The sequence below is a fragment of the Bos indicus x Bos taurus genome, chromosome 7 (assembly GCF_003369695.1).
Source record: "Bos indicus x Bos taurus breed Angus x Brahman F1 hybrid chromosome 7, Bos_hybrid_MaternalHap_v2.0, whole genome shotgun sequence".
Taxonomy (NCBI): domain Eukaryota; kingdom Metazoa; phylum Chordata; class Mammalia; order Artiodactyla; family Bovidae; genus Bos; species Bos indicus x Bos taurus.
Genome location: NC_040082.1, coordinates 96477287 through 96504363, shown reverse-complemented (window position 1 = coordinate 96504363; position 27077 = coordinate 96477287). Strand labels below are relative to the sequence as shown.

Here is a 27077-nt window from a genome sequence, read left to right as displayed (position 1 = left end):
GAATCAAGATTTCTGGGAGAAATATCAATAACCTCAGATATGCAGATGACACCACCCTTATGGTGGAAAGTGAAGAGGAACTAAAGAGCCTCTTGATGAAAGTGAAAATGGAGAGTGAAAAAGTTGGCTTAAAGCTCAACATTCAGAAAACGAAGATCATGGCATCCGGTCCCATCACTTCATGGGAAATAGATGGGGAAAGAGTAGAAACAGTGTCAGACTTTATGTTTTGGGGGCTCCAAAATCACTGCAGATGGTGATTGCAGCCATGAAATTAAAAGATGCTTACTCCTTGGAAGGAAAGTTATGACCAACCTAGATAGCATATTCAAAAGCAGAGACATTACTTTGCCAACAAAAGTCCACCTAGTCTAGGCTATGGTTTTTCCAGTGGTCATGTACGGATGTGAGAGGTGGACTGTGAAGAAAGCTGAGCACCAAAGAATTGATGCTTTTGAACTGTGGTGTTGGAGAAGACTCTTGAGAGTCCCTTGGACTGCAAGGAGATTCAACCAGTCCATTCTAAAGTAGATCAGTCCTGGGTGTTCTTTGGAAGGAATGATGCTAAAGCTGAAACTCCAGTACTTTGGCCACCTCATGCGCAGAGTTGACTCATTGGAAAAGACTCTGATGCTGGGAGGGATTGGGGGCAAGAGGAGAAGGGGACGACAGAGGATGAGATGGCTGGATGGCATCACTGACTTGATGGACGTGAGTTTGAGTGAACTCCGGTAGTTGGTGATGGACAGGGAGGCCTGGCTTACTGCAATTCACGGGGTCGCAGAGTTGGACATGACTGAGCGACTGAACTGAACTGAACTGAGCTACAAAGAAAGTTCCCAGTTATACTTAGAGACAAATAATAACTGAGAAAATGGAAACGGTATTACATCCTTGGTGTAGACCTAATGCTGCATGTATTTCACATGAAATACAATGGATTTACAGATATCAAAATTTCATGTTAAAGTGGTTAAAAAAACAAAAACATGAAATTTATGATAAAATCCTGCTAATTGGAAGGAAGAAGTAAAAGTGGACCTCCACCTGAGGAGAGAGGATCCCAGACCCTCCTAAGGATATTCACTTTTCTTTTTTTTTCCCCTTTTCCACTAGTATTAAAAAGGAGATTGGGACAACATGGACCAACTGGCTAATTATACCCTTTGTGCATTAAGCCCTAGGTCATATCAATGTAAATAATTGGCTGGTGCCATCTACACATTAGTTTGCCAGTTCTAAGTGTGTGGATCTATACCTGTGTCTCCTCCATTTGGAAGCACCTGCATTGGACGTTCCCCACCTGAGTCTGTCTTCCTGCCCATCCTGAGAAGGGACCCTGAGAGTTCGTCACACATCAGGCAGGAGAGGGGTCATGAGTCTATGCTCTTTGGTCATGCTCCAGCAGAGATGCAGCCCAGCCCAGTAAGTGTTGAAGGGGAGACAGTGATTGAAGGAGGAACCACTGGGAGCAATATTTTCTGTTCAGGAGGAACAAACATGACAATAGAGATGGAAAGTTGAGAGGGCACTGATATACAAGATTTTGGATCAGAGCCCTATGAAGTTTAAGTTCTTGGTTCTGATTAGGTTGTTAGAACTCTCATTCAGAGGTCTAATTCTTGGTTCTGATTCTGGCTGGCATTTCTCCAACTATAGCAGCACATGGGTCTCTAAACTTCACATAAGCAGTTCTAATGATCCTGAAAGCAGTGATGAGGATGATAAGGAAGATAACATTAACCATAATATCATGTACTGTTGCTGAGGTCATCCCCAGAGCCAGGCACTGAGGTCTGTGTTTTATGTATGTTGTTTGATTTCATCTGCATAACCCCTCCAAATTATAAGTACAGACACATTATTAATACTTGTTTTAGCTGCGCTGGGTCTTCATTGCTGCACGCAGACTTTTCTAGTTGCAGAAAGAGGGGGCTACTCTCTAGTTGCAGTGCTCTGGCTTCTCATTGCTGTGGCTTCTCTTGTGGAGCATGGGCTCAAGGAGCATGGACTCAGTAGTTGTGGCAGATGGGCTTACTTGTCCCAGGGCATGTGGGATCCTGGGACAGGAATCAAACCCATGTCCCCTACATTGGCAGGTGGATTCTTAACCACTGAACCATCAGAGAAGCCCTCATTAGCATTTTAAGAAAAGGAAAGGCTCACAGCATTTTCTGCAACTTTTACCAGGTCATGAGTTAGAAAGGGTTGAAGCCAGATTTGAAGCCAGTGAATCTGGGCAGATTTCCTCCAGACAAAGGGCACCTAGATAGTGCCCCCTGCAAACCCAGAGTGACATGACTGGGCAGTCCTGGAAGAGACTGCCTGCTTGCCACACCCTTCCCTTTGGAGTTTTCCAGAGGACACAAAGGCTGCACTTGCTGCATCACTCATAGGAAGGAGGGGTGGGTGAGATCACCAGCAAACTCACTGATAGAAGGAACCCAGACACTTCAAGGCAGATTTATCTGCTTATCCTGCTCCTGGATTTTAACTGTTCACTTCCTCATCCACATTTATAATCCACCTACTCAATCACAAAAGGAAATATAAAGTCAGAGTCTTGTTGTTCATCTTTACTCAGAAAATAAAAACATCAATAAATATACCTCAGACATATCTCTGATTAGACCTTGGTACCTTTGTCTTCCCTGGTGACTCAGACTGTAAAGAATCTGCCTTCAATGGAGGAGACCTGGGTTCAATCCTTGGGTTGGGAAGATCCCCTAGAGAAGGAAATGGCAAATCATTCCTCTTTCCTTGCCTGGAGAATTTCATGGGCAGAGGCTACAGTTGGACATGACTGAGACTAACCTTTTCACTTTTTCATCTTTGCTTAAACCTTTCAGAAAGCCTGGAAACAACAAAATTAGTGTGTGGGACTCAGAGACTGACAATTTGTTTTTGAATCCTGTGTGCTCCCCTTATTCTTAGCATATTATGGGGCAATTTCATAGTATCTCTGAGATATCTGAGTATCATAGTATCTCTGAGTATCTCTGAGGGTTGTCAAATGTGTTGATTCCTTATTGATACAACGCCACTGAAGTAGACTAAACAAATAATGGATGCCTTCTATGCAATAACTATGCGAAATGACTGAGGCTCATTTATTTCTGATTCCCCAGACCCTATACTTTGTTGTTACAGAGGAAGCACCAAGAATTAAAAAAAAAATTAAATATTGAACAAATTCTTTCATTTTTAATAGAAAAAAAAGTTAAGCAATATGACTTCCACACCATAGACTTGTTCCTGAAAGGTAGGGTCTGGCTGCTCACTGCTCAAAAGCCAATAAACAGGACAGATTGATGGAAAGGAAAATTTGCTTTACTTCAGATATAGGCAACTGGTGGGTGGTAGCAGGAGGAGAAGGGGACGACAGAGGATGAGATGGCTGGATGGCATCACTGACTCGATGAACGTGAGTCTGGGTGAACTCTGGGAGTTGGTGATGGACAGGGAGGCCTGGAGTGCTGCGATTCATGGGGTCGCAAAGAGTAGGACACGACTGAGCAACTGAACTGAACTGAACTGACATCTATCCAAAGGCTGACTCCCCCTCACTGACAGTCAGTAGGGAAGAGTTTTATAGACTGAGGGAGGGGGCTACATGTGGAAATAGTACAGTCAGCTCTGACAGTCATCTTCAAATTGGTCACTGATGGTCTGACCAGCATCATCATAGTTGTTTTAGGTACAGTTAATCTTCATTTTCAGAGTCAGTTTGTTTTCATTTCTTTGAGGCCAGTTCTCGGAACTGTGGCAGCATATGTCACGGCTACAGTCTGATCCATGTAGTTAACTTCTCCACCTGGTGAGGGTTTCAGTAAGACAGTTAACAGAATAAGGCTCAGAATATCATCTATAGCCCTCGAGGAGGAACTAAAGGTCCTTGACTATACTTAATGAATATTATTATTATTTGGTCTCCTTTGACTGTTTTCCTTGTTTTTGCATGTTCTCGTTTCTCTGATTACACTTATTCTTTGACTAAAGTTTTTCCACAGACAAAAGGCAGGCAGAAGATATGGAGGGAAGGACCACAGGGTCCTGCTGTGTTTCATCCTTTTCAGAATGTCCCATAGGACCAGAGACAAGATAAAATAGTGCTTTTTTGTGTCTAGGTCATGAACTTTCAATGAGACCTATTATCTTCCATTTAATAGCATCTGCAGGATTCAATGATTGAAAAAGCATTGCAGAAATTTTCATAAATATGGAGAAAAAAGAGTCAGGAAAGAAGGACATGGTACATCTAATTGCATGAACTGAGACACATTTTATATTTCATTTCATTCCATGCTGTGATGCTCTGAGACAGGAAAGGCTTTGATCTCTTTGCCATATAAACCAGAAAACATCATTAAATCTGGTATTGCATTTCATTACTAAACACATTATCTTAACAATGCTTTAAATTCTTTATTAAATGACCAAATATGTATAAGTTCCAAATGTGTCTTGACTGTGACATAATTGCAGAAGTGGATGTTAGACTCTTTTTTTTCCAGAAAGGAACAGAAGCACAGAGAGGTGGAAGCACACTCCACATACAGGGGGTAAAAGACAAAAGGATTAAAACCCTGATCTAGGTTTTAGGGAAGATCCAGGACTAAAACTGTGACAAATCCACCTATTGTCAGTCCCCTCCATCGTAGCTCATAAGCATTTCTTTTCTAACCTGCTCTATTGGTCCAGGATGTGAAATGAAGGTAGGAGAGCTGATTCAGTCTCTTTTGGTTTAGTGACTCTACCTGTGAATTATGGGAATGAGGCAGTAATTTACATGAACTATATTGACATTAACATGGTAGATTATTGAGTTTTCTATGAATAGTCATGTTTTGCAGTCCAGCATTGAAATCTAAGGTTGAAAATATTATGTATAAAAGATGAAAATGCTATGTGCACATATTAAGTAATTGTCACCAGGTACTTAGTTTATAGAAAATGATTTTTGTATTGCAACAAAAATACAGAAAGTTAACATTAGCAGAAGATATTAAGAAGAGATGGCAAGAATACACAAAAGAACTGTACAAAAAAGATCTTCACCACCCAGATAATCACGATGGTGTTGATCACTCACCTAGAGCCAGACATCCTGGAATGTGAAGTCAAGTGGGCCTTAGAAAGCATCACTACGAACAAAGCTAGTGGAGGTGATGGAATTCCAGTTGAGCTATTCCAAATCCTGAAAGATGATGCTGTGAAAGTGTTGCACTCACTATGCCAGCAAATTTGGGAAACTCAGCAGTGGCCACAGGACTGGAAAAGGTCAGTTTTCATTCCAATCCCAAAGAAAGGCAATGCCAAAGAATGCTCAAACTACCAAACAATTGCACTCATCTCACACGCTAGTAAAGTAATGCTCAAAATTCTCCAAGCCAGGCTTCAGCAATATGTGAACCGTGAACTTCCTGATGTTCAAGCTGGTTTTAGAAAAGGAAGAGGAACCAGAGATCAAATTGCCAACATCCGCTGGATCATGGAAAAAGCAAGAGAGTTCCAGAAAAACATCTCTTTCTGCTTGATTGACTATGCCAAAGCCTTTGACTGTGTGGATCACAATAAACTGTGGAAAATTCTTCAAGAGATGGAAATACCAGACCACCTGATCTGTCTCTTGAGAAATTTGTATGCAGGTCAGGAAGCAACAGTTAGAACTGGACATGGAACAACAGACTGGTTCCAAATAGGAAAAGGAGTACGTCAAGGCTGTATATTGTCACCCTGTTTATTTAACTTATATGCAGAGTACATCATGAGAAACGCTGGACTGGAAGAAACACAAGCTGGAATCAAGATTGACGGGAGAAATATCAATAACCTCAGATATACAGATGACACCACCCTTATGGCAGAAAGTGAAGAGGAACTAAAAAGCCTCTTGATGAAAGTGAAAGAGGAGAGTGAAAAAGTTGGCTTAAAGCTCAACATTCAGAAAACAAAGATCATGGCATCCGGTCCCATCACTTCATGGGAAATAGATGGGGAAACAGTGGAAATAGTGTCAGAGTTTATTTTTCTGGGCTCCAAAATCACTGCAGATGGTGACTGCAGCCATGAAATTAAAAGACGCTTACTCCTTGGAAGGAAAGTTATGACCAACCTAGATAGCATATTCAAAAGCAGAGACATTACTTTGCCAACAAAGGTCCGTCTAGTCAAGGCTATGGTTTTTCCAGTGGTCATGTATGGATGTGGGAGTTGGACTGTGAAGAAGGCTGAGCACCAAAGAATTGATGCTTTTGAAGTGTGGTGTTGGAGAAGACTCTTGAGAGTCCCTTGGACTGCAAGGAGATCCAACCAGTCTATTCTGAAGGAGATCAGCCCTGGGGTTTCTTTGGAAGGAATGATGCTAAAGCTGAAACTCCAGTACTTTGGCCACCTCATGTGAAGAGTTGACTCATTTGAAAAGACTCTGATGCTGGGAGGGATTGGGGGCAAGAGGAGAAGGGGACGACAGAGGATGAGATGGCTGGATGGCATCACTGACTCGATGGACGTGAGTCTCAGTGAACTCCAGGAGTTGGTGACGGACAGGGAGGCCTGGCGTGCTGCGATTCATGGGGTCCCAAAGAGTCGGACACGACTGAGCGACTGATCTGATCTGATCTGATCTGAACATTAGTAAACCTGATTATATACCAGTTGTTAGAAATTGAATAACTAATCACCACTCACATAATATATACAAGTTCTCATCATACAATACAAAGAAAGATACAAGAATTTTTGTAGGATTATTTGAGAATGTGTGTATGTGTTAAGTCATTTCATGCATGTCTCTTTTCAACTCCATGGACTATAACATGCCAGGCTCCTCTGTCCATGGGATTCTCCAGGCAAGAATACTGAAGTGGATTACCATGCCCTCTCCAGGTTATTTGAGAATAAACTAATATAAGTAATATGACAAATATGATATATATAATGTAAATTAAATATTTAATATATAAATTCAATATCTCAAATTATATATTATTGCATTTTAAATGAATGCAAAACATATATTTTAAATTTAAATCAATACATATAAACATAATTTTATGCAATAAAGAAAATATTGTATATCCTTACATGATAATGTGCATCAGGTAAATGTTTGAAGTAGTTTTATGTATTTCACAAGGAGACTTAACCTCAAAGCTGTGGTAAACAAGAGCATCTTAGAGGCAATAAGGGTAGTATTCTGTTTAAGAAAGATTTTAAGAAGCTAGTTATGGATACATAAATGAAATTGACATTATTGAAACACTGACAAGGAAATAATACTCATCAACTTCATGACACTGGTTCCTTTTGGGGATGTGTATGCAGAGAAATGAGATGGAGCTGAAATTCCAAGAAAAGTTAAACCATATCATTAATATTTCAAATCTTTATCAACTGTGAGATTGAAGCATATATTAATTAATGTTTATATTTTAAAAATAAGTAGTGGGTATTGATGAGAATAATAATAAGTAATATTCATGGAGCTTTATCTAAGTTGGGCAATATTTTAAGGCAGTGTTTATCAAGTCCAGCTTCACATTACGGTGACCAAAAAGCACACATGTAGAGATACTGAAATTCGTTCTAGATGAAACTAGGGTTGTTGTGTATTTTAAAATAAGCACATGCAAATCATCAATCAAATGGACACAGAAGTATAAGATTGCAATTCCTTTATTAGGAAGCACTGATATGAAATTCTGTTAACTAGACTTAGAGGGGGCTTCCCCGTTGTCTCAGTGGTAAAGAACCCACCTGCCAGTGCAGGAGATGTGAGAGACGAGAGACTTGGGTTCAATCCCTGGGTCAGGAAGATCCCTGGAGGAGGGTATGGCAACCCACTCCAGTCTTCTTGCCTGGAGAATCACTTGGACAGAGGAGCCTGGGGGGCTACAGTCCATAGGGTCACAAAGAGTCAGACATGACTGAAGCAACTTAGCAGGCATGCATACATGCAAAGGTCTGCATTCTCACCTGTAGGAATTTTCCTTATGCTAAGCTCTTCAATGTAAATAAGAGGTTATGATCAGGAAAACAAGACTACCAGGTATATGAAAATGTGCTCAACATTGCTAATATCAGGAAAAGTTGGTCAAAATCTACATTAAATATCGCCTCACATCTGTTAGGATGGCTACTATTTAAAAACAACAACAATAACCCGGTGTACGAGACAGCAAAAGAGACACTGATGTATAGAACAGTCTTATGGACTCTGTGGGAGAGGGAGAGGGTGGGAAGATTTGGGAGAATGACATTGAAACATGTAAAATATCATGTAAGAAACGAGTTGCCAGTCCAGGTTTGATGCACGATACTGGATGCTTGGGGCTAGTGCACTGGGACGACCCAGAGGGATGGTATAGGGAGGGAGGAGGGAGGAGGGTTCAGGATGGGGAACACATGTATACCTGTGGCGGATTCATTTTGATATTTGGCAAAACTAATACAATTATGTAAAGTTTAAAAATAAAATAAAATTAAAACAAACAAACAAACAAATGTCGGTGAGGGTATAGAGGGAAAAAAACCCTTGTACCTGGTTGATGGGAAAAAACATTTGTACAGCTATTACAGAAAACAGAAAGGAGGTTTCTTTAAAAATTAAAAAAAGGAGCAAACTGAAGTAGAACTACCTTAGGATCCAGCACCCCACGTCATGGTAGATGCCAAAGAAATGAAGTCAGAACCTCGAAGAGATATCTACACTCCCCTGTCATTGTGATATTATTTGAAATAGTGAAAGTATGAAAACGTGTCTGTTGACAGATGAGCAGGTAGAAAAATATGGTGTGTATATAAAGACAATAGACTATTACTCAACCATACGAAGAAGGAAATCCTGCCATTTGTGACAACATGGATGGATCTGGAGAATATTATGCTTTTTAAAATATATACACCAGACACACAGACAGTCAAATTCACTATGATCTCACTTAGGTGTAGAAGAAAATTGAACTCTTAGGACCATAGATTAGAACTGTAGTTGTGAGGACTTGTGGTAAGGAAAGTGAGAAATGTTAGAAAAAGGGTACAAACTTTCAGTTATAAATTGAATAAATTCTGGGATCTAATAAATAGCCTGGTTACTATAGCTAATAATTCTGGTTGTGTTCATGAAATCTGCTAAGAGAGATTTGCTTAACTGGTACTACACACACACACAAATAGAAAATATGTGAGCTTCCAGATACATTACTTAACTTGACTGTGGTAATTATTCTCCATGTGTATGTGTATTAAATCATCATTTTGTACATCTTTTAAAGACTTTCAAGTGGCACAACCCAAATGTGCATTTTGTCAATAATTTCAATAAACTGAAAAAAAAAAAAAAACAATGAAGCAATATTTTTCTGCCAGTACAGAACAGAGTCCAAAAATGTAAAGTGGTCTCACACATCAGACATTTAATCGAGATGGTACTGGAAAAAAAAGAGAGAGAGAGAGACGGTATTGAAACAAATAACCTGTATAAGATAAAAAATTTCAAGGGGGTTTCTTAAATTTCATTATCATGTAATCATTGACAATGCTGTGCACAGGAATACCATCTTTGTAGTCACCAACACATTAGATCATGTGCAGTTAATTAAACAATATTGATTGAAATTTGACCTCCTCCAAAGGTATGACGTATATACTAAATGAGTTCTAGAAGATAACCTCTAATATTTGAGTAATCGCTATTTCATGAAGGAGGGAAGACAGAAAATCAAAGATGATAAAACTCTGAATATCAAATAAACTGTGTTCTGATTATGAATATTCATTTTTAATTCAGAATCCAGATGACATAGTCCTGCATTTCATAGATATTTCTAAATATTCTAAATGAAGGAAATGCCTAAAATTGTATTTGAAGAAAATAAGATTTATATAAATGACTTAATTTCTTTATATTTTAATTATTATATATTTTCTTAGAAGGGGAAGGGAATCTCTCATTATATGTTATTTCTAAAGAAGTAGGCTATATTTAACTAAGATCATAGATATATTAACTCTAATGTTCTTACTTCCTTTCCCTTTTCATGAAGTTTTATAACCTAAGAGTTTATAAACAGATGTGTGTAACACAGAAATCAAGGACGAAAAATTCTAAGCAAATAGAATTTGTCACAGTGAGAAACACTGCTGAAGGAACAGCGGTGTATAATCTTAGAAATGAGTTGGTTGAATCCAAAATATAGACATAGTGCTACATGACAGTTTATGTATTTCCTATTTTCCCAGTCCTCTTTTTGTTTCCCAAAGATATCCAAGCTACATAGAACTGGAAATCTAACCACTGTCTCAAAATTCTTCCTCCTGGGCCTCTCAATGATCCAGAACTTCAGCCTTTCCTTTTTGGACTCTTCCTGTCCATGTACCTGGTCACCGTGCTGGGGAACCTACTCATCATCCTGGCTGTCACCTCTGACCCTCACCTCCACACCCCCATGTACTTCTTCCTCTCCAACCTGTCCTTGGCTAACATTGGTTTCATCTCCAACACCATCCCTAAGATGACTGTGAACATCCAAACTAATAGCAGTGTCACCCTCTATGCAGGCTGCCTGACAACAGATCTCTACTTTTATGTTTTGGGGTACATGGATAGTACTCTTCTTCCTGTGATGGCCTATGACAGGCTTGTGGCCACCTGTCACCCACTGCACTACATGGTTGTCATGAACCCATGCCTCTGTTGCTCCTTAGTTTTGGTGTCTATTTTGGTTAGCCTTTTGGATTCTCAGGTTCAGAATCTGATTATGTTACAACTTATCTGCTTCTAGGATGTAGAAATCTCTAGTTTATTCTGTGACCCTTCTCTGCTCTGACACACAAAGAGTATAGTCAGGTGTATTATTGGTGCCATCTCTGTTTTTCTCCCTACATCAGGTATCTTTTTTTCTTACTATAAAATTCTTGTCTCTTTTCTGAGGGTGCCCTCATCAGGTGGGATATATAAAGCCTTCTCCACCAGTGGTTCTCACCTGACAGTTGTTTGCTTATTTTAAGGAACAGACCTTGGTGAGTACCTCAGCTCAGCTGTTTAACAATCTCAGGAAGGATGCAGTGGCCTCAGTGGTATAAACTGTGGTCACCCTCATGCTGAATCCCTTCATCTACAGTATAAGGAACAGAGACATCAAAAGGGCCACGTGTAGGTTCCTCAGCAAAACCTTCTCATCTTAAGATCTGGCCACCCATAGAAAAGGTAGCAAAACTAAACCTGGAGATCTGAAAATTTTACCTCTCTCATGATGTCGTTTTGCAACTCTTTTTTTTTAATTTAATTTTATTTAACTTTACAATATTGTATTGGTTTTGCCATATATCAAAATGAATCTGCCACAGGTATGACCTACATTCCTTTCTTTGTGTTACACCTGAATATTGCTTCTCTTTTATGGTTTAACATGACAGCAGGGAGTTTTAGGATCCTTTGTGTATCATAATCACTCTTTGCCTAAATCTCATTCTATCTACAGAGATTCTATGATGTTTCTTTGGTGCTGAAGCAGCTTCAAACAATGATTAATTCCCTTTAGATGTGTTGAAAATTTACAAGTTTTCCACAACTCTTATGTCTTTTCCATAGGAAATTCTATTTCTATTTTTCAGATATCTGCATGCAGTTATATTTGAGGATGCACATCACTGTGCACTGTTTCTCAACCTTGGCTTTTATCAAAAACATCTAGGAAATTTAAAACTACTGACCCTGAGTCTCACCACTAGACACTCTGGTTTAACTTGACTTGGGTGTGGCCTGAGTATGAGTATTTTTTAAAGCACTCAGATGGTTCTAGTGTTTGGCCAAGGTTGAGAACTACTGATGTAAGTCTGGTTTTTCCTTCAAAAGTGACCTTTGGGTCCTAACTGCTCATGCACAATGCTGAAGATATGGAAGAGTCACAGGTCAAAGGGAGAAGACAGGAAGACCCTGCTGTAGTAACAAACAATTCTTTTTCCCCACTTTTGCAATAATTTTCTTCTCATAGCTTCTCTACATCATTTGCATGGGCTTTGCTCTGGTTGGGCTTCTCAGAACCACTGCTCTATGCTGTATCTTGTGTTCATCTTACATACTTTCAACAGTGGTCTAAAAATGCCTCTGTGTCTTAAAAGCTGAGCTGATTCCTTTACACCCCCCAAGCCCTTGGTGGAGTAGCTTCTTCCCTCATTTATGATTGCTATACTACTTCTTTGTGTTTTTTTTTTTAACTTTCAGCCCTTCAATAACTATTTAACCAACTCTCTGTGTTAAAGCTTTTCACTGAAATGATTGATTGCATTATTCCTGGCTGACTGCAACTCAGCCACAAAAAATAATGAAATAATGCCATTTGTAGCAATTTGGATAGACCTAGAGATTGTCAAACTGGGTGAAGTATGTCAGAGAAGGACAAATATCATATGATATCACTTATATGTGGGATCTATAAACAGGTACGAATGAACTTATCTACAAAACAGAAATAGACTTACAGATGTAGTAAAGAAATGTATGCTTATCAGAGGGTAAGCAGTAGGGAGAGATAAATTAGAAGGTTGGAACTGACATATAAACACAATTATATCCAAATAGATAGCTATTAAGAACTATTACAAATGAAACTCTACTCAATACACTGTAATGAAGTATATAGAAAACAATCTAAAAAAGAATGGATATATGTATAACTGATTCACTGTGGTGTATACCTGAAACTAACACAACATTGTAAATCAACTCTATTCCAATAAAAATTTTTTGAAAAAAACACTAATTGGTTTTTCTTTTCTTACTGAATTTTAACTGATACTGTAGCACTGGGTATAAGTTTGTTGTTATGTAGCTGCAATTGGAAGATGCAAAATGTGCCCAGGAAAGACACATGGTTATCAGCTTTGGGTATGAAACTGGAGAATAGGTGGTATCATAGTCCAATTGTTATGTGGCTCATGATGCTTGTGGTACATTGAATCACTCAAGTCTTCACAGTAAGTTTCCCTTGCTTTGCTTATCTTTAAGATTGCAAAGAATCTATTATCAACAAAGGGAGGATTTTCCTTTTACTAGAAACAGCCTAGTTAGGACTTCACTTGATTACCCTGCCTTACTGTCCTCCGTCACAATAATTACATCACAAGGCTCCTATTGAGTTGTGCAAGACAAGTATCCATCACTTTTTGAGGTGTCACATTTTTTGTATGGTAGTAATCTTGGCTTACTGAATGCTGTGCAGAACTACATTAATTTACTTTTCATTTTACCACTTACCAACAAACTCTATTGATAAGAAACTTTGATATTAAAGAAAAGAATACACTTGACAAAAGACATTTTCTTGTTAGTTTAGGCAAAGAGATATTGCCCAATAAAAGTTATTAAAATCACTAAAATACTATACTTGCATATCCATTAATGCTAACCTAAGTGACAGTGAAAGAATCTTGGAAGGAGCCAAAATAATGCCACTGTGTGTGTGTGTGTGTGTGTGTGTGTGCCTGCGCGTGCATGTGTGTGGTTCTGTGGGTTTAATATCCTGTTTATGTTCTGTTAAACATATCACATGGTTTCTTACTAGATCATATTAAATTCTCATAGAAAATGAATATGGGGCATTTTAACTCCATAAATATTATTATAGAAAGTATACACTTGAATAGTAATCCTAGGTGTTCTACAATATTCATGAAATGATTTTCTGCAATGCTCACAACCAGCAAAATGTCAGAAAATACATCCTGCTTGTATGAGTTTAATATTTTACATTCCACAGAGAAGCAAAATACTATGTTCCACATCTTTCACTGCTTGACTTATTTCAGCTAGTGTAATGAACTAATAGAAGCAGAAAAGATTAAGAAGAGGTGGCAATTAAGAAAATTGAAATTGTATCAAGCATTTTTTCTGACTACACTGCTATGAGACTACATATCAATTACAAGAAAATAACTAAAAAACACAATCACATGAAGATTTAAAAATATGTTTCTAAATAACCAACAGGTTACTGCTGAAACCAAAAGGGAGATTAAAAAATTTCTAGAAACAAATGACAATGAAAACATGACAAATCAAAACCGATGTATGCAACAAAAGCAATTCTAAGAGTGAAGTTTATAACAATACAATCCTACCTCAAGAAACAAGAAAAACATCAACTATACAACCTAAATTTACACCTAAAACAACTGGAAAAAGAATAACCGAAAAAAAAAATTAGCAGAAGGGAAGAAATTATAAAGATCTAGCAGAAATAAATGAAAAAGAAATGAAAGAATCAATAGTAAAGATTAATAAAACTAAAAGCTGGTTCTTTGAGAAGATAAAATTGACAAAGCTTTTAGCCAGACTCATCAAGGAAAAAAGAGAGAAGACTCAAATCAACAAAATTAGAATGAAAAAGGGGAGGTTACAATAGACAATGCAGAAATACAAAGGATTGTAAGAGACTATTATGAACAACTATATGGCAATAAAATGATGACCTGGAAGAAATGGAAAGATTCTTAGAAAAGTTCAGTCTTCCAAGACTGCACCAGGAAGAAATAGAAATTATAAACAACCCAATTACAAGCATTGAAATTGAAGCTGTGATCAAAAATCTCCCAAAAAACAAAAGCCCAGGACCAGATGGCTTCACAGGAGAATTCTATCAAACATTCAAAGGAGAGCTAATGCCTATCCTTCTAAAACTGTTTCAAAAAATTGCAGAGGAAGAAACACTTCCAAACTCATTTTATGAGGCCACCACAGCCTGATACCAAAACCAGACAAAGACAACACAAAATAAAGAAAACTACAGGCTAATATCATTGATGAACATAGATGCAAAAATCCTTCACAAAATTTTAGCAAACAGAATTCAACAACACATTAAAAACTCATACACCATGATCAACTTGGGTTTATTCCAGGGAGGCAAGGATTCTTCAATATACACAAATCAATCAATGTGATACACCATATTAACAGATTGAAACTTAAAAACCATATGATAATCTCAATAGATGCAAAAAAAAAAAGCCTTTAACAAAATTCAGCACCCATTTATGATTAAAACCCTTCAAAGACTCAGCATAGAAGGAACCTGCCTCAACATAGAAAGGCCATATATGATAAGCATACAGCAAATATTATTCTCAATGGTTAAAAACTGAACACATTTCCCCTAAGATCAGGAGCAAGACAAGGGTGTCCACTTTCACCACTATTATTCAACATAGTTTTGGAAGTCCTAGCTACAGCAATCAGAGAAGAAAAGGAAAAAAAAAAAAAAAAAAGGAATCCAGATCAGAAAAGAAGAAATAAAGCTCTCACTGTTTGCAGATGACATGACACTGTACATAGAAAACCCTAAAGATACTACCAGAAAATTACTAGAGCTAATCAGTGAATTTAACAAAGTTGCAAGATACAAAATCAATACACAGAAATAATTTGCATATCTACATACTAACAATGAAAACTCAGAAAGAGAAATTAAGGAATCAATCCCCTTCACCATTGCAACAAAAATAATTAAATATCTAAGAATAAGCTTACATAAGGAAACAAAAGAACTGTACACAGAAAATTATAAGACACTGATGAAAGAAATCAAAGATGACATAAATAGATGGAGAGATATCCCATGTTCCTGGGTAAGAAGAATCAATGTTGTGAAAATGAATATACTACAAAATGTAATCTACAGATTCAATGCAATCCCTATCAAACTATCAATGGCATTTTTCTGCCATTGTCCAGAACTAGAACATTGTATTGTTCTGGTATTTGTTCAGAACTAGAACAAAAAATTTCACAATTCATATGGAAACACAAAAGACCCCAAATAGCCAAAGCAGTCTTGAGAAAGAAGAATGGAACTGGAGAAATCAACCTTCCTGACTTCAGATTACAGACTTTATTATAACTTTGTATACTACAAAGCTACAGTCATCAAGATAGTATGGTACTGGCACAAAAACAGAAATGTAGGCCAAAGGAATAGGACAGAAAGCCTAGAAATAAACCCATGCACCTATGGGTACCTTATTTTTGACAAAAGAGGCAAGAATATACAATGGGGCAAAGACAGCCTCTTCAATAAGTGGTGCTGGGAAAATTGGACAGCTACATGTAGAAGAATGAAATTAGAATACTTCCTAACACCATACACAAAGATAAACTCAAAATGGATTAAAGACCTAAATGTAAGATCAGAAACTATAAAACTCTTAAAGGAAAACATAGGCAGAACACTCAATGACATAAATCAAAGCAAAGCAAGATCCTCTATGACCCACCTCCTAGAGTAATGGAAATAAAAATAAAAGTAAACAAGTGGGACCTGGTCAAACTTAAAAGCTTTTGCACAGCAGAGGAAACTATAAGCAAGGTGAAAAGAGAACCCTCAGAATGGGAGAAAATAATAGCAAATGAAACAACTGACAAAGGATTAATTTCCAAAATTTACAAGTAGCTCATACAACTCAATACCAGAAAAACAAACAACCCAATCAAAAAGTGGGGGGAAAAAACCTAAACAGACATTTCTTGAAAGAAGACATACAGATGGCCAACAAACGCATGAAAAGATACTCAACATTGCTCATTATTAGAGAAAGGCAAATCAAAACTACAATGAGGTATCACCTCACACCACTCAGAATGGCCATATCAAAAAGTCTACAAACAGAAAATGCTGGAGAGGGTGTGGAGAAAAGGGAATGCTCTTGCACTGTTGGTGGGAATGTAAATTGATACAGCCACTATAGGAGATAATATGGAGGTCCCTTAAAAAAAATAGGAATAAAAGCACAATGTAACCCCTCAATCCCACTCCTAGGCATATACACTGAGGAAGCCAAAATTGAAAAAAAAACATGTATACCATTGTTCATTGCAGCACTGTTTACAATAACTACAACATGGAAACAACCTAGATGTCCATCGACAGATGAATGGATAAAGAAGTTCTGGTACATATACAAAATGGAATATTACTCAGCCATAAAAGGAATGCATTTGAGTCAGTTCTAATGAGGTGGATGAACCTAGAACCTATTATACAGAGTGAAGTGAGTCAGAAAGAGAAAGATAAATATCATATTCTGATGCAATACGTGAACCGTGAACTTCCAGATGTTCAAGCTGGTTTTAGAAAAGGCAGAGGGACCAGAGATCAAATTGCCAACATCTGCTGAATCATCGAAAAAGCAAGAGAGTTCCAGAAAAATATATATTTCTGCTTGATTGACTATGACAAAGCCTTTGACTGTGTGGATCACAATAAACTGTGGAAAATTCTGAAAGAGATGGGAATACCAGACCACCTGACCTGCCTCTTGAGAAACCTATATGCAGATCAGGAAGCAACAGAACTGGACACGGAACAACAGACTGGTTCCAAATAGGAAAAGGAGTACGTCAAGGCTGTATATTGTCACCCTGCTTATTTAACTTCTATGCAGAGTACATCATGAGAAACGCTGGGCTGGAAGAAGCACAAGCTGGAATCAAGATTGCTGGGAGAAATATCAATAACCTCAGATATGCAGATGACACCACCCTTATGGCAGAAAGTGAAGAGGAACGAAAAAGCCTCTTGATGAAAGTGCAAGTGGAGAGTGAAAAAGTTGGCTTAAAGCTCAACATTCATAAAATGAAGATCATGGCATCTGGCCCCATCACTTCATGGGAAATAGATGGGGAAACAGTGTCAGACTTTATTTTTTAGGCCTCCAGAGTCACTGCAGATGGTGATTGCAGCCATGAAATTAAAAGACACTTTCTCCTTGGAAAAAAAATTATGACCAACCTAGATAGCATATTGAAAAGCAGAGACATTGCTTTGCCAACAAAGGTCCGTCTAGTCAAGGCTATGGTTTTTCCAGTGGTCATGTATGGATGTGAGAGTTGGACTGTGAAGAAAGCTGAGCACTGAAAAATTGATGCTTTTGAACTGTGGTGTTGGAGAAGACTCTTGAGAGTCCCTTGGACTGCAAGGAGATCCAACCAATCCATTATGAAGGAGATCAGCCCTGGGATTTCTTTGGAAGGAATGATGCTAAAGCTGAAACTCCAGTACTTTGGCCACCTCATGTGAAGAGTTGACTCACTGGAAAAGACTCTGATGCTGGGAGGGATTGGGGTCAGGAGGAGAAGGGGACGACAGAGGATAAGATGGCTGGATGGCATCACTGACTCGATGGATGTGAGTCTGAGTGAACTCCGGGAGTTGGTGATGGACAGGGAGGCCTGACATGCTGCGATTCATGGGGTCATAAAGAGTCCAACACGACTGAGCGACTGAAGTGAACTGAATGCAAATATACAAAATATAGAAAAATGGTACTGAAGAATTTATTTGCAGGGCAGAAATGAAGAAAAAGACATACAGAATAGAGTTATGGACCTGGGGATAGGAGAGGAGAGGGTGAGATGTATGGAGTGAGCAACATGGAAACTTAACTTACCATATGTAAAATAGATAGCCAATGGGAATTTGCTGTATGTCTCAGGAAAATCAAACAGGGGCTCTATATCAAAAGGGAGGGGATATATATATATATATATATATATATATATATATGGCTGATTCATGATAAGGTTTAAAAGAAAATAACAAAATTTGGTAAGGCAATTATCCTTCAATTAAAAATAAATAATTTTTTTTCTAAAAAGAAGAGGTGGCAAGAATACACCAGAAGAATTGTATTAAAAAGGTCTTAATGACCTGGATAACCATGATGGTGTGGTCATCACCTAGAGCCAGACATCCTGGAATGTGAAGTCAAGTGAGCCTTAGGAAGCATTACAACTAACAAAGTTAGTGGAACTGAAGGAATTCCAGCTGAGCTATTTCAAATCCTAAAAGATGACACTGTTAAAGTGCTACCCTCACTCATTTGGAAAACTTAGCAATGGCCACAGGGTTGGAAAAGGTCAGTTTTCATTTCAATTGCAAAGAAGGGCAATGCCTAAGAATGTTCAAACTGCACAATTGCGCTAGTAAGGTAATGTTCAAAATCCTTCAAGCTAGGCTTCAACAGTACATGAACAGATAATTTCAGATGGACAAGCTGGATTTAGAAAAGACAAAGGAACCAGAGGTCAAGTTGTTATAGAAAAAGCAAGGGAATTCCAGAAAACTATCTATTTCTGCTTCATTGACTATGTTAGAGTCTTTACTTCATGAATCACAAGAAAACTGTTAAAAATTCTTGAAGAGATGGGAATACCAGGCCACCCTAGCTGCCTCCTGAGAAAACCTGAATGTAGGACAAGAAGCAATAGTTAGAACTCGACATGGAAGAATGGACTATTTCAAAACTGGGAAAGGAGTACATCAAGGCTGTATATTGTCACTCTGCTTATTTAACTTATATACACCATGAACATCATGCAAAATGCCAGGCTGTATGACTCACAGGCTGGAAACAGGATTGCCAGGACAAATATCAACAACCTCAGATATGCACCTGACACCACCCTAAATGCAGAAAGCAAAGAGGAACTAAAGAGCCTCTTGATGAAGGTGAAAGAGGAACATGAAAAAGCCGGTTTAACACTCAATATGCAAAAAACTAAGATCATGGCATCTGGTCCCATCACTTCCTGGCAAATATATGGGGAAACAATGGAAACAGTTACAGATTTTCTTTTCCTGGGCTCTAAAATCATTCCTGACAGTGACTGCAGTCATGAGATTAAAAGACATTTGCTCCTTGGAAGGAAAGCTATGACAGAGCCAGATAGCATATTGAAAAGCAGAGAAATCACTTTGCTAACAAAGGTCCATATAGTCAAAGCTATGGTTCTTCCAGTAGTCATATATGGATATGAGAGTTGGACAGTAAAGAAGGCTGAGTGCTGAAGAACTGATGCTTTCAAGCTGTGGTTTTTGGAGAAGACTCTTGAAAGTCCTTTGAACTGCTAGGAGATCAAACCCATTAATCCTAAAGGAAATCAATCCTGAATATTGACTGAAAAGACTGATGCTGATGCTGAAGCTGAAGCTTTAATACTTGGGCCACCTGACATGAAGAGCTGACTCATTAGAAAACACCTTGATGCTTGAAAAGATTTAAGGCAGGAAAATGGGATGACCGAGGATAAGATGATTGGATGGCATCACCAACTCAACAGACATGAGTTTGAGAAAGCTTTGGGAGATGGTGAAGGACAGGAAACCCTGGCCATGCTGCAGTCCATGGGGTCACAAACAGTCAGACAAAACCGGGCGACTGAACAACAACAACATCGGGGCAGCCCATAATCAACTCTACTGAGTTGCTATTTGGTCATGGATACTTCCCTGGTGTCTCAGACGGTAAAAGCGTCTGCCTATAGCGCGGGAGACTACAGTTCAATCCCTGGGTCGGGAAGATCCCCTGGAGAAGGAAATGGCAACCCACTCCAGTACTCTTGCCTGGAAAATCCCATGGACAGAGGATACAGTCCATGGGGTCTCAAAGAGTCGGACACGACTGAGAGACTTCACTTCACTACTCATCATGATAGAAGGTATTGAGAACTGGAAAAAGAACAAGACATACATCACATTTTACGGGACAAACATAACTACCTTGGTTTTCATGTCTCATGCCCTATAAATTCATCTTTGTCTTTGACCCTCGAATCTTATTCCTTGCTCTCAGTATGAAAGCATTTCAGTTTAGTGATACGTTTTTTGCCAAGAACTAAATTTTTAAATGGTACAGCCCCCAGTTTCTTCCTCTCATATCTGCCTGTGCATATCCGCAATGCGATCTCCCTTAAAGATACCCTCTGTCACTTGTTCATTCACAGTTGCATAACATTCTTTCCTCCATATCTAATCTGATAGGGTTTAAATTAAAGATTTCTTCATATCACTTAATGACAAACCAACCTCTACATTCCTCAAGAGAGTGCACTCTGTCATGAAGATTGTCACGAAGAACTGAGAAGATTACATTCTACCACTCTCCACATACATCTCACTTTATCCACTAGCAAAAATGGGTAAGCCAAATCCACATTGTATTAAAGTCTCCAAGAGCTGAGACCACAAAGAAACCAAGAGAAAATATATCCAGATTTGAATGCATTCCATTAGAATTAGCAGAAATTAGAAACATGAAGAACATAACGTGGAAATTTGTTACATCTGTTCATGAGACAACTGCAGGTTGTCCTGATGCTGATGGAGGGGCTCTCATAGTGTATCAAACCAGGAGTCTACATGAGACAGCATGACTGGAAGCAGTCGAGTCAGGTCTGCAGAAGTACCCAGTGGAGAGGAAAGCCTACCAATTTCTAGTTTGTTTCCAGGGATTTTTTTGTTTAGATCATGTTGGTGCAGTGAATCTGGGAATACACAGCAAAACAGATGGGCAAGACCTGACCCTTGAAGGGTTTGGAGCACATTCCTTATAGAGGATGAGGCCTGTATGGTGGGCAGGATCTGAGATGCTCTCACTGATTCCAGCTCCTGGTTTTAATTTCATTGTGTATTTCCTCCCATTGACTGTGAGCTGAAGTAAAAAAATGAAAGTACGTTTTCTTTCGAGACAATTATTAACTCTGAAAATGGAAAGTGTATCGCATCGTTGGTCTAGACCTCATGCTCCATATATATCATGATTGATACAATGGATTTCAACATATCAAAATTACACATTGAGTGGTAAATTGAGAAAAAAGGTCTGATGTTATATTAAGATCCTGCATCTTGGAGGTCAGAAGCAAGAGTACGTGGAATTTCCTCCTGAGATGTAAAGGGACCACGACCCTTTCCAGGACATCCACTTTTCTCCTTTTCCTTTTCCATTAATATTAACAAGTCCCCAGAGTTTGGGACAACATGGACCAACTGGCTAATGATGCTCTGTGAGCATTGAGCCCTAAAGTCATACCACTTTAAATAATTAGCCAGTGCCTCCAGCTAATTAATTTGCCTGTTCTAGTACTCTGGCTCCACACTTATGTCCCCATTCTTTGTAGGAACCTGCATCAGGAAGAAAGTCTGTCTTCCTGCCCATCCTGAGGAGGGACCCTGAGACTGCATCACACACCAGGCAAGAGAGTCTATGCTTCTTGGTCATGCTCCAGCAGAGATGCAGTCCAGCCCAGTAAGTGCTGAGGGAGACAGTGAAAGTGAAGGGAGTCTGGGAGCATGATTTTTTCCACAACAAGACAAACATGACAGTTGGTATATACAGACGGGAATGAATTGATTCTTGTTGTTCAGTATATCAGTTGTGTTGGATTCTTTTTGACCCCATGTATTGCAGCACACCAGGCTTCCCTGTCCTTCACCATCCCCCAGAGCTTGCTCAAACTTATGTCCCTTGTGTAAATGATGCCATCCAGCCATCTCTGCACAGATTGTCCAACCATCTCTCCATCCTCTGTTGTCCCCTTCTCCTCCTGTTTTCAATCTTTCCCAGCATCAGGGTGTTTCTAATAAGTCAGCTATTTGAATCAGGTGGCCAAAGTATTGACACTTCAGCTTCAGCATCAATGACTATTGACTAATGACTATTGAGGACTATTCAGGACTGATTTCCTTTAGAATTGACTGGTTTGGTCTCCTTGTTGTCTGTCCAAGGGACTCTCAAGAATCTTCTCCAACACCACAGTTCAAAAGCATTAATTCTTTGGTGCTCGGCCTTCTTAATGGTCCAATTCTCATGTCCATATATGACTACTGGAAAAACCACAGCTTTGACTATATGGACCTTTGTCGGCAAAGCAACGTCTCTTCTTTTTAATATGCAGTCTAGGTTTATCATATCTTTCCTTCTGAGGAGCAAGCATCTTTTAATTTCATGTCCACTGCAGTCACTGTCCACAATTATTTTAGAGCCCAAAAAAATAAAGTCTGTCACTGTTTCCATTGTTTTCCCATTCATTTGCCATGAAGCAACAGGACCAGATCCAATGATCTTAGTTTTTGCGTGTTGAGTTTTAAGCCAGCTTTTTTATTCTCCTCTTTCACTTTCATCAAGATGCTTTTCAGTTAGTCTTCACTTGCTGTGTTTAGGATGGTGTCATCTGCATTCTGAGGTATTGATATTTCTGTTGGAAATCTTAATTCCAGCTTGTGCTTCATCCAGCCCCTCATTTTGGATGATGTTCAGGGTGAATATAAGTTAAATAAGCAGGGTGACAATATACAGCTTTGACATACTCCTTTCCCAATTTGGAACCAGTCCATTGTTCCATGTCGGGTTCTAACTGTTGCTTCTTGACCTGCATACAGGTTTCCCAGGAGGCAGCTAAGGTGATCTGGTATTCCCATCTCTAAGAATTTTCCAGTTTGCTGTGATCCACATAGTCAAAGGCTTTAGCATAGTCAATGAAGCAGAAGTAGATGTTTTTTGGTGTTCCCTTCCTTTTTCTATATTCCAACAGACATTGACAATTTGATCTCTGGTTCCTCTTCTCTAGTTGCCAGTCCAGGTTCGATGCAGGATACAGTGAGCTCAGGGATGGTGCACTGGGATGACCCAGAGGGATGGGATGGGAAGGGAGGTGGGAGGGGGGTTCAGGATGGGGAACACTTGTACACCCGTGGCGGATTCATGCCAATGTATGGCAAAACCAATACAATATTGTAAAGTACTTAGCCTCCAATTAAAATAAATAAATTTATATTAAAAAGTAATAAATCCAGCTTGTACAAGTTCTTGGTTCATGTACTATTGAAGCCTAGCTTGTAGGATTTTGAGCATTGCCTTGCTAGCCTGTGAAATGAGTACATTTGTATGGTAGTTTGAACATTCTTTGGCTTTTCACTTCTTTGGGATTATGTTTCCCTGATGGCTCAGATGGTACTGCCTACAATGCATGAGACTCAGGTTTGATCTCTGGGTTGGGAAGATCCCTGGATAAGGGAATTGCAGCCCACTCCAGTATTCTTGCCTGGAGAATGCCAAGGACAGAGGAGCCTGGCAGGCTACAGTTCATGGGGTCACTAAGAGTTGGACACGACTGAGTAACTAATGCTTTTAACATTTCTTTGGGATTGGAATGAAAACTGACCTTTTCAGTCCTGTGGCTGAGCTTTCCAAATTTGCTGGCATATCGATTTCAGCACTTTAACAGCATCGTCTTTTAGGATCTGAAATAGCTAAGTTAGAATTTAAACACCTTCACTAACTTTTTCATAGTAATACTTCTTAAGGCCCACTTGACTTCACATTCCAGAACATCTGGCTCTAGTTGAATGACTACACCATCGTGGTCATTTGGGTCATTAAGACTTTTTTGTACAGTTCTTCTGTGTATTCTTGCCACCTCTTCTTAATATCTTCTGCTTCTGTTAGGCCCATACCATTTCTATCCTGTACAGTTTCTGCCCACCTCTGCATGAAATGTTCCCTTGGCATCTATAATTCTTCTGAAGAGATCTCTAGTCCTTCCCATTCAATTGTTTTCCCCTATTTCTTTGCATTGTTCACTTGGAAAGGCTTTCTTATCTCTCCTTGCTATTCTTTGGAACTCTGCATTCAGATGGCTGTTTATTCCTTATTTCCTTTGCCTTTTGCATCTCTACTTTTTTCAGCTATTTGTAAGGCCTCCTCAGACGACCATTTGCCTTTTTGCATTTCTTTTTCTTGGGAATGCTTTTGATCACTGCCTCCTCTACAATGTTACAAATCCCCATCCATAGTTCTTCAGGCACTCTATCAGATCTAATCCCTTGAATCTATTTGTCCCTTTCACTGTATAATCATAAGGGATTTGATTTAGGCCATACCTAAATGGCCTCATGGTTTTCCATACTTTCTTCAATTTAAGTCTGGATTTTTCAATGGCTACAGTGGTACATGCCATTTTCTCATTATCTTTCTTCCAAACTCTTTTCTTTTTCAAAGGTGTCCAAGATACGTACAACCACAGAATCTAACACAGAATCTAACCAGTGTTTCAGAATTCTTCCTCCTGGGCCTCTCAGATGATCCAGAACTGCAGCCTTTACTCTGTGTCCTATTTCTGTCCATGTACCTGATCACCGTTCTGGGGAACCTACTCATCATCCAGGCCGTCATCTCTGACTCCCACCTCCACACCCCCATGTACTTCTTCCTCTCCAACCTGTCCTTGGCTGACATTGGTTTCATCTCCAGCACTGTCCCAAATATGATTGTAAACATCCAAACTCACAGCAGAGTCATCTCCTGTGAAGGTTGCCTGACTCAGATGTCTATTTTTATCCTTTTTGGAGGCATGGATTGTACGCTTCTGACTGCTATGGCCTATGACCGGTTTGCGGCCATCTGTCAGCCACTGCACTACACGGCCATCATGAGCCCACGCCTGTGCTGCTCCTTAGTTTTGGCGTCTTTTTTGGTTAGCCTTTTGGAGTCCCAGGTGCACAATTTGATTGTGTTACAACTTACCTGCTTCAAGGATGTGGAAATCTCTAACTTCTTCTGTGACCCTTCTCTGCTCCATGACCTGGCCTGTTCTGACACTGTCACCAATAACATAGTCATGTATTTTGTTGGTACCATCTTCGGTTTTCTCCCTTTATCAGGAATCCTTTTCTCTTACTATAAAATTCTTTCTTCCATTCTGAGAATCCCCTCAACAGGTGGGAAATATAAAGCCTTCTCCACCTGTGGCTCCCACCTGGCAGTTGTTTGCTTATTTTATGGAACAGGCCTTGGGGTGTACCTCATCTCAGCCATCTCACAATCTCCCAGGAAGGATGTGACAGCATCAGTGGTGTACACTGTGGTCACCCCCATGTTGAACCCCTTCATCTACAGTCTTAGGAACAGAGACATCAAAAGGGCCATGTGGAAGTTACTCAGCAAAATAATCTCACCTTAGTACCTGTGCCACTCATTTGGAGTGTATAAGGTTGGAAAATGTAGCAAAATTAACATCTAGACCTAAAAATTCCACCTCTCTCAGGACATCATTTCTGTAGCCCTTATGGCTTCACATCTCTTCCTTAACAGCTTAATTATTTCTCCTTTTTAGGTCCTTATCTGACCATTTGAGAGTTCTATCATCCTTTGTATGTCATATTCACTTTTGACTGAATATTGTTATATCTACAGAGATTTTATAGTTTATAATTGGTAGCCCAAGCATCCTCAAAACATAAATAATTCCCTTTCACTTATATATTACCAAATGTAAAATAAATAGCAAGTGAGAATGTGCTATGTGACACAGGGAGCTCAACCCAGTGCTCTGTGACAACGTAGAGGGATGGGAGATGGGATAGGGGCTCCAGAGGGAGGGAACATATGTATACCTATAGCTGATTCATGTTGATGAATGGCAGAAGCCAATACAATATTGTAAAGCAATTATCCTCTAAGGAAAAAAGGAAAAAGTAACTATGTCTAAGAGCCATAAGCAAGTAAAAATTAGCTTTCATATCTTTTTACATTGTTCTTCAGGTTTTAGTTCTCAACTTTGTAACTACCTTATGTATTATGGTATAGTAGCTAATAAAAATAAAATCTTTTAAAAATTTTTTTCCTTTAATACATTGAAAGTTTACAATTCTTCCACAGCCCTTATGTAATTTCTATGTGCATGTGCCTAGTCGCTTCATTTGTGTATGATTCTTTGGGACCCCAAAGAGTATACTGTAGCCCACCAGGCTCCTCTGTCCATGGGGATTCTCCAGGCAAGAATACTGGAATGGGTTGCCATGCCTTCCTCCATGGAACCCTCCCAACACAGTGATTGAACCCAGGTCTCCTGTACTGTAGGCAGATTCTTTACCATCTGAGCCACCAGGGAAGCCCAAGTATTTTCCATAGTAAATTCTATTTTTCACATCTCTGCATGCAGTTATGTGTGAGGATACCTGTCACTGCTTCTCAACCTTGGCTTTTTTTTAAATCATCTGGAAAGTTTAAAAATTCTGACCCCTGAGTCTCACGACCAGATATTCTGATTTAACTGACTTGGGTGTGGTCTGAGTATGAGGATTTTAAAAAGTACTCAGGTGTTTCTAGTATATTGCCGAGGTAGAAAACTACTGATGTAAGTCAGATCTTTCACTCAAAGGTGATCTCTACATATTGGGTTGTAACTGCCCATGCACAAATGTTCAAGATCTGAAAGAGATCAGAGGTCAGAGGGGGAAGAT

At 39.1% G+C, this 27077-nt stretch overlaps 1 protein-coding gene and 1 pseudogene across 1 annotated transcript; both read left to right on the top strand.

Moving 5' to 3' along the window:
* Nucleotides 1–8504: 8504 nt before the first annotated feature.
* Nucleotides 8505–11187, top strand: LOC113896352 (annotated as a pseudogene).
* A 147-nt stretch (nt 11188–11334) lies between these two features.
* LOC113896351 (putative gustatory receptor clone PTE01) lies at nt 11335–25795 on the top strand. Its single transcript, XM_027548572.1, has 2 exons — nt 11335–11349; nt 24758–25795. The coding sequence occupies exons 1-2, from the start codon at nt 11335–11337 to the stop codon at nt 25793–25795; spliced, it is 1053 nt and encodes a 350-aa protein (XP_027404373.1).
* The last annotated feature ends 1282 nt before the right edge of the window (nt 25796–27077 follow it).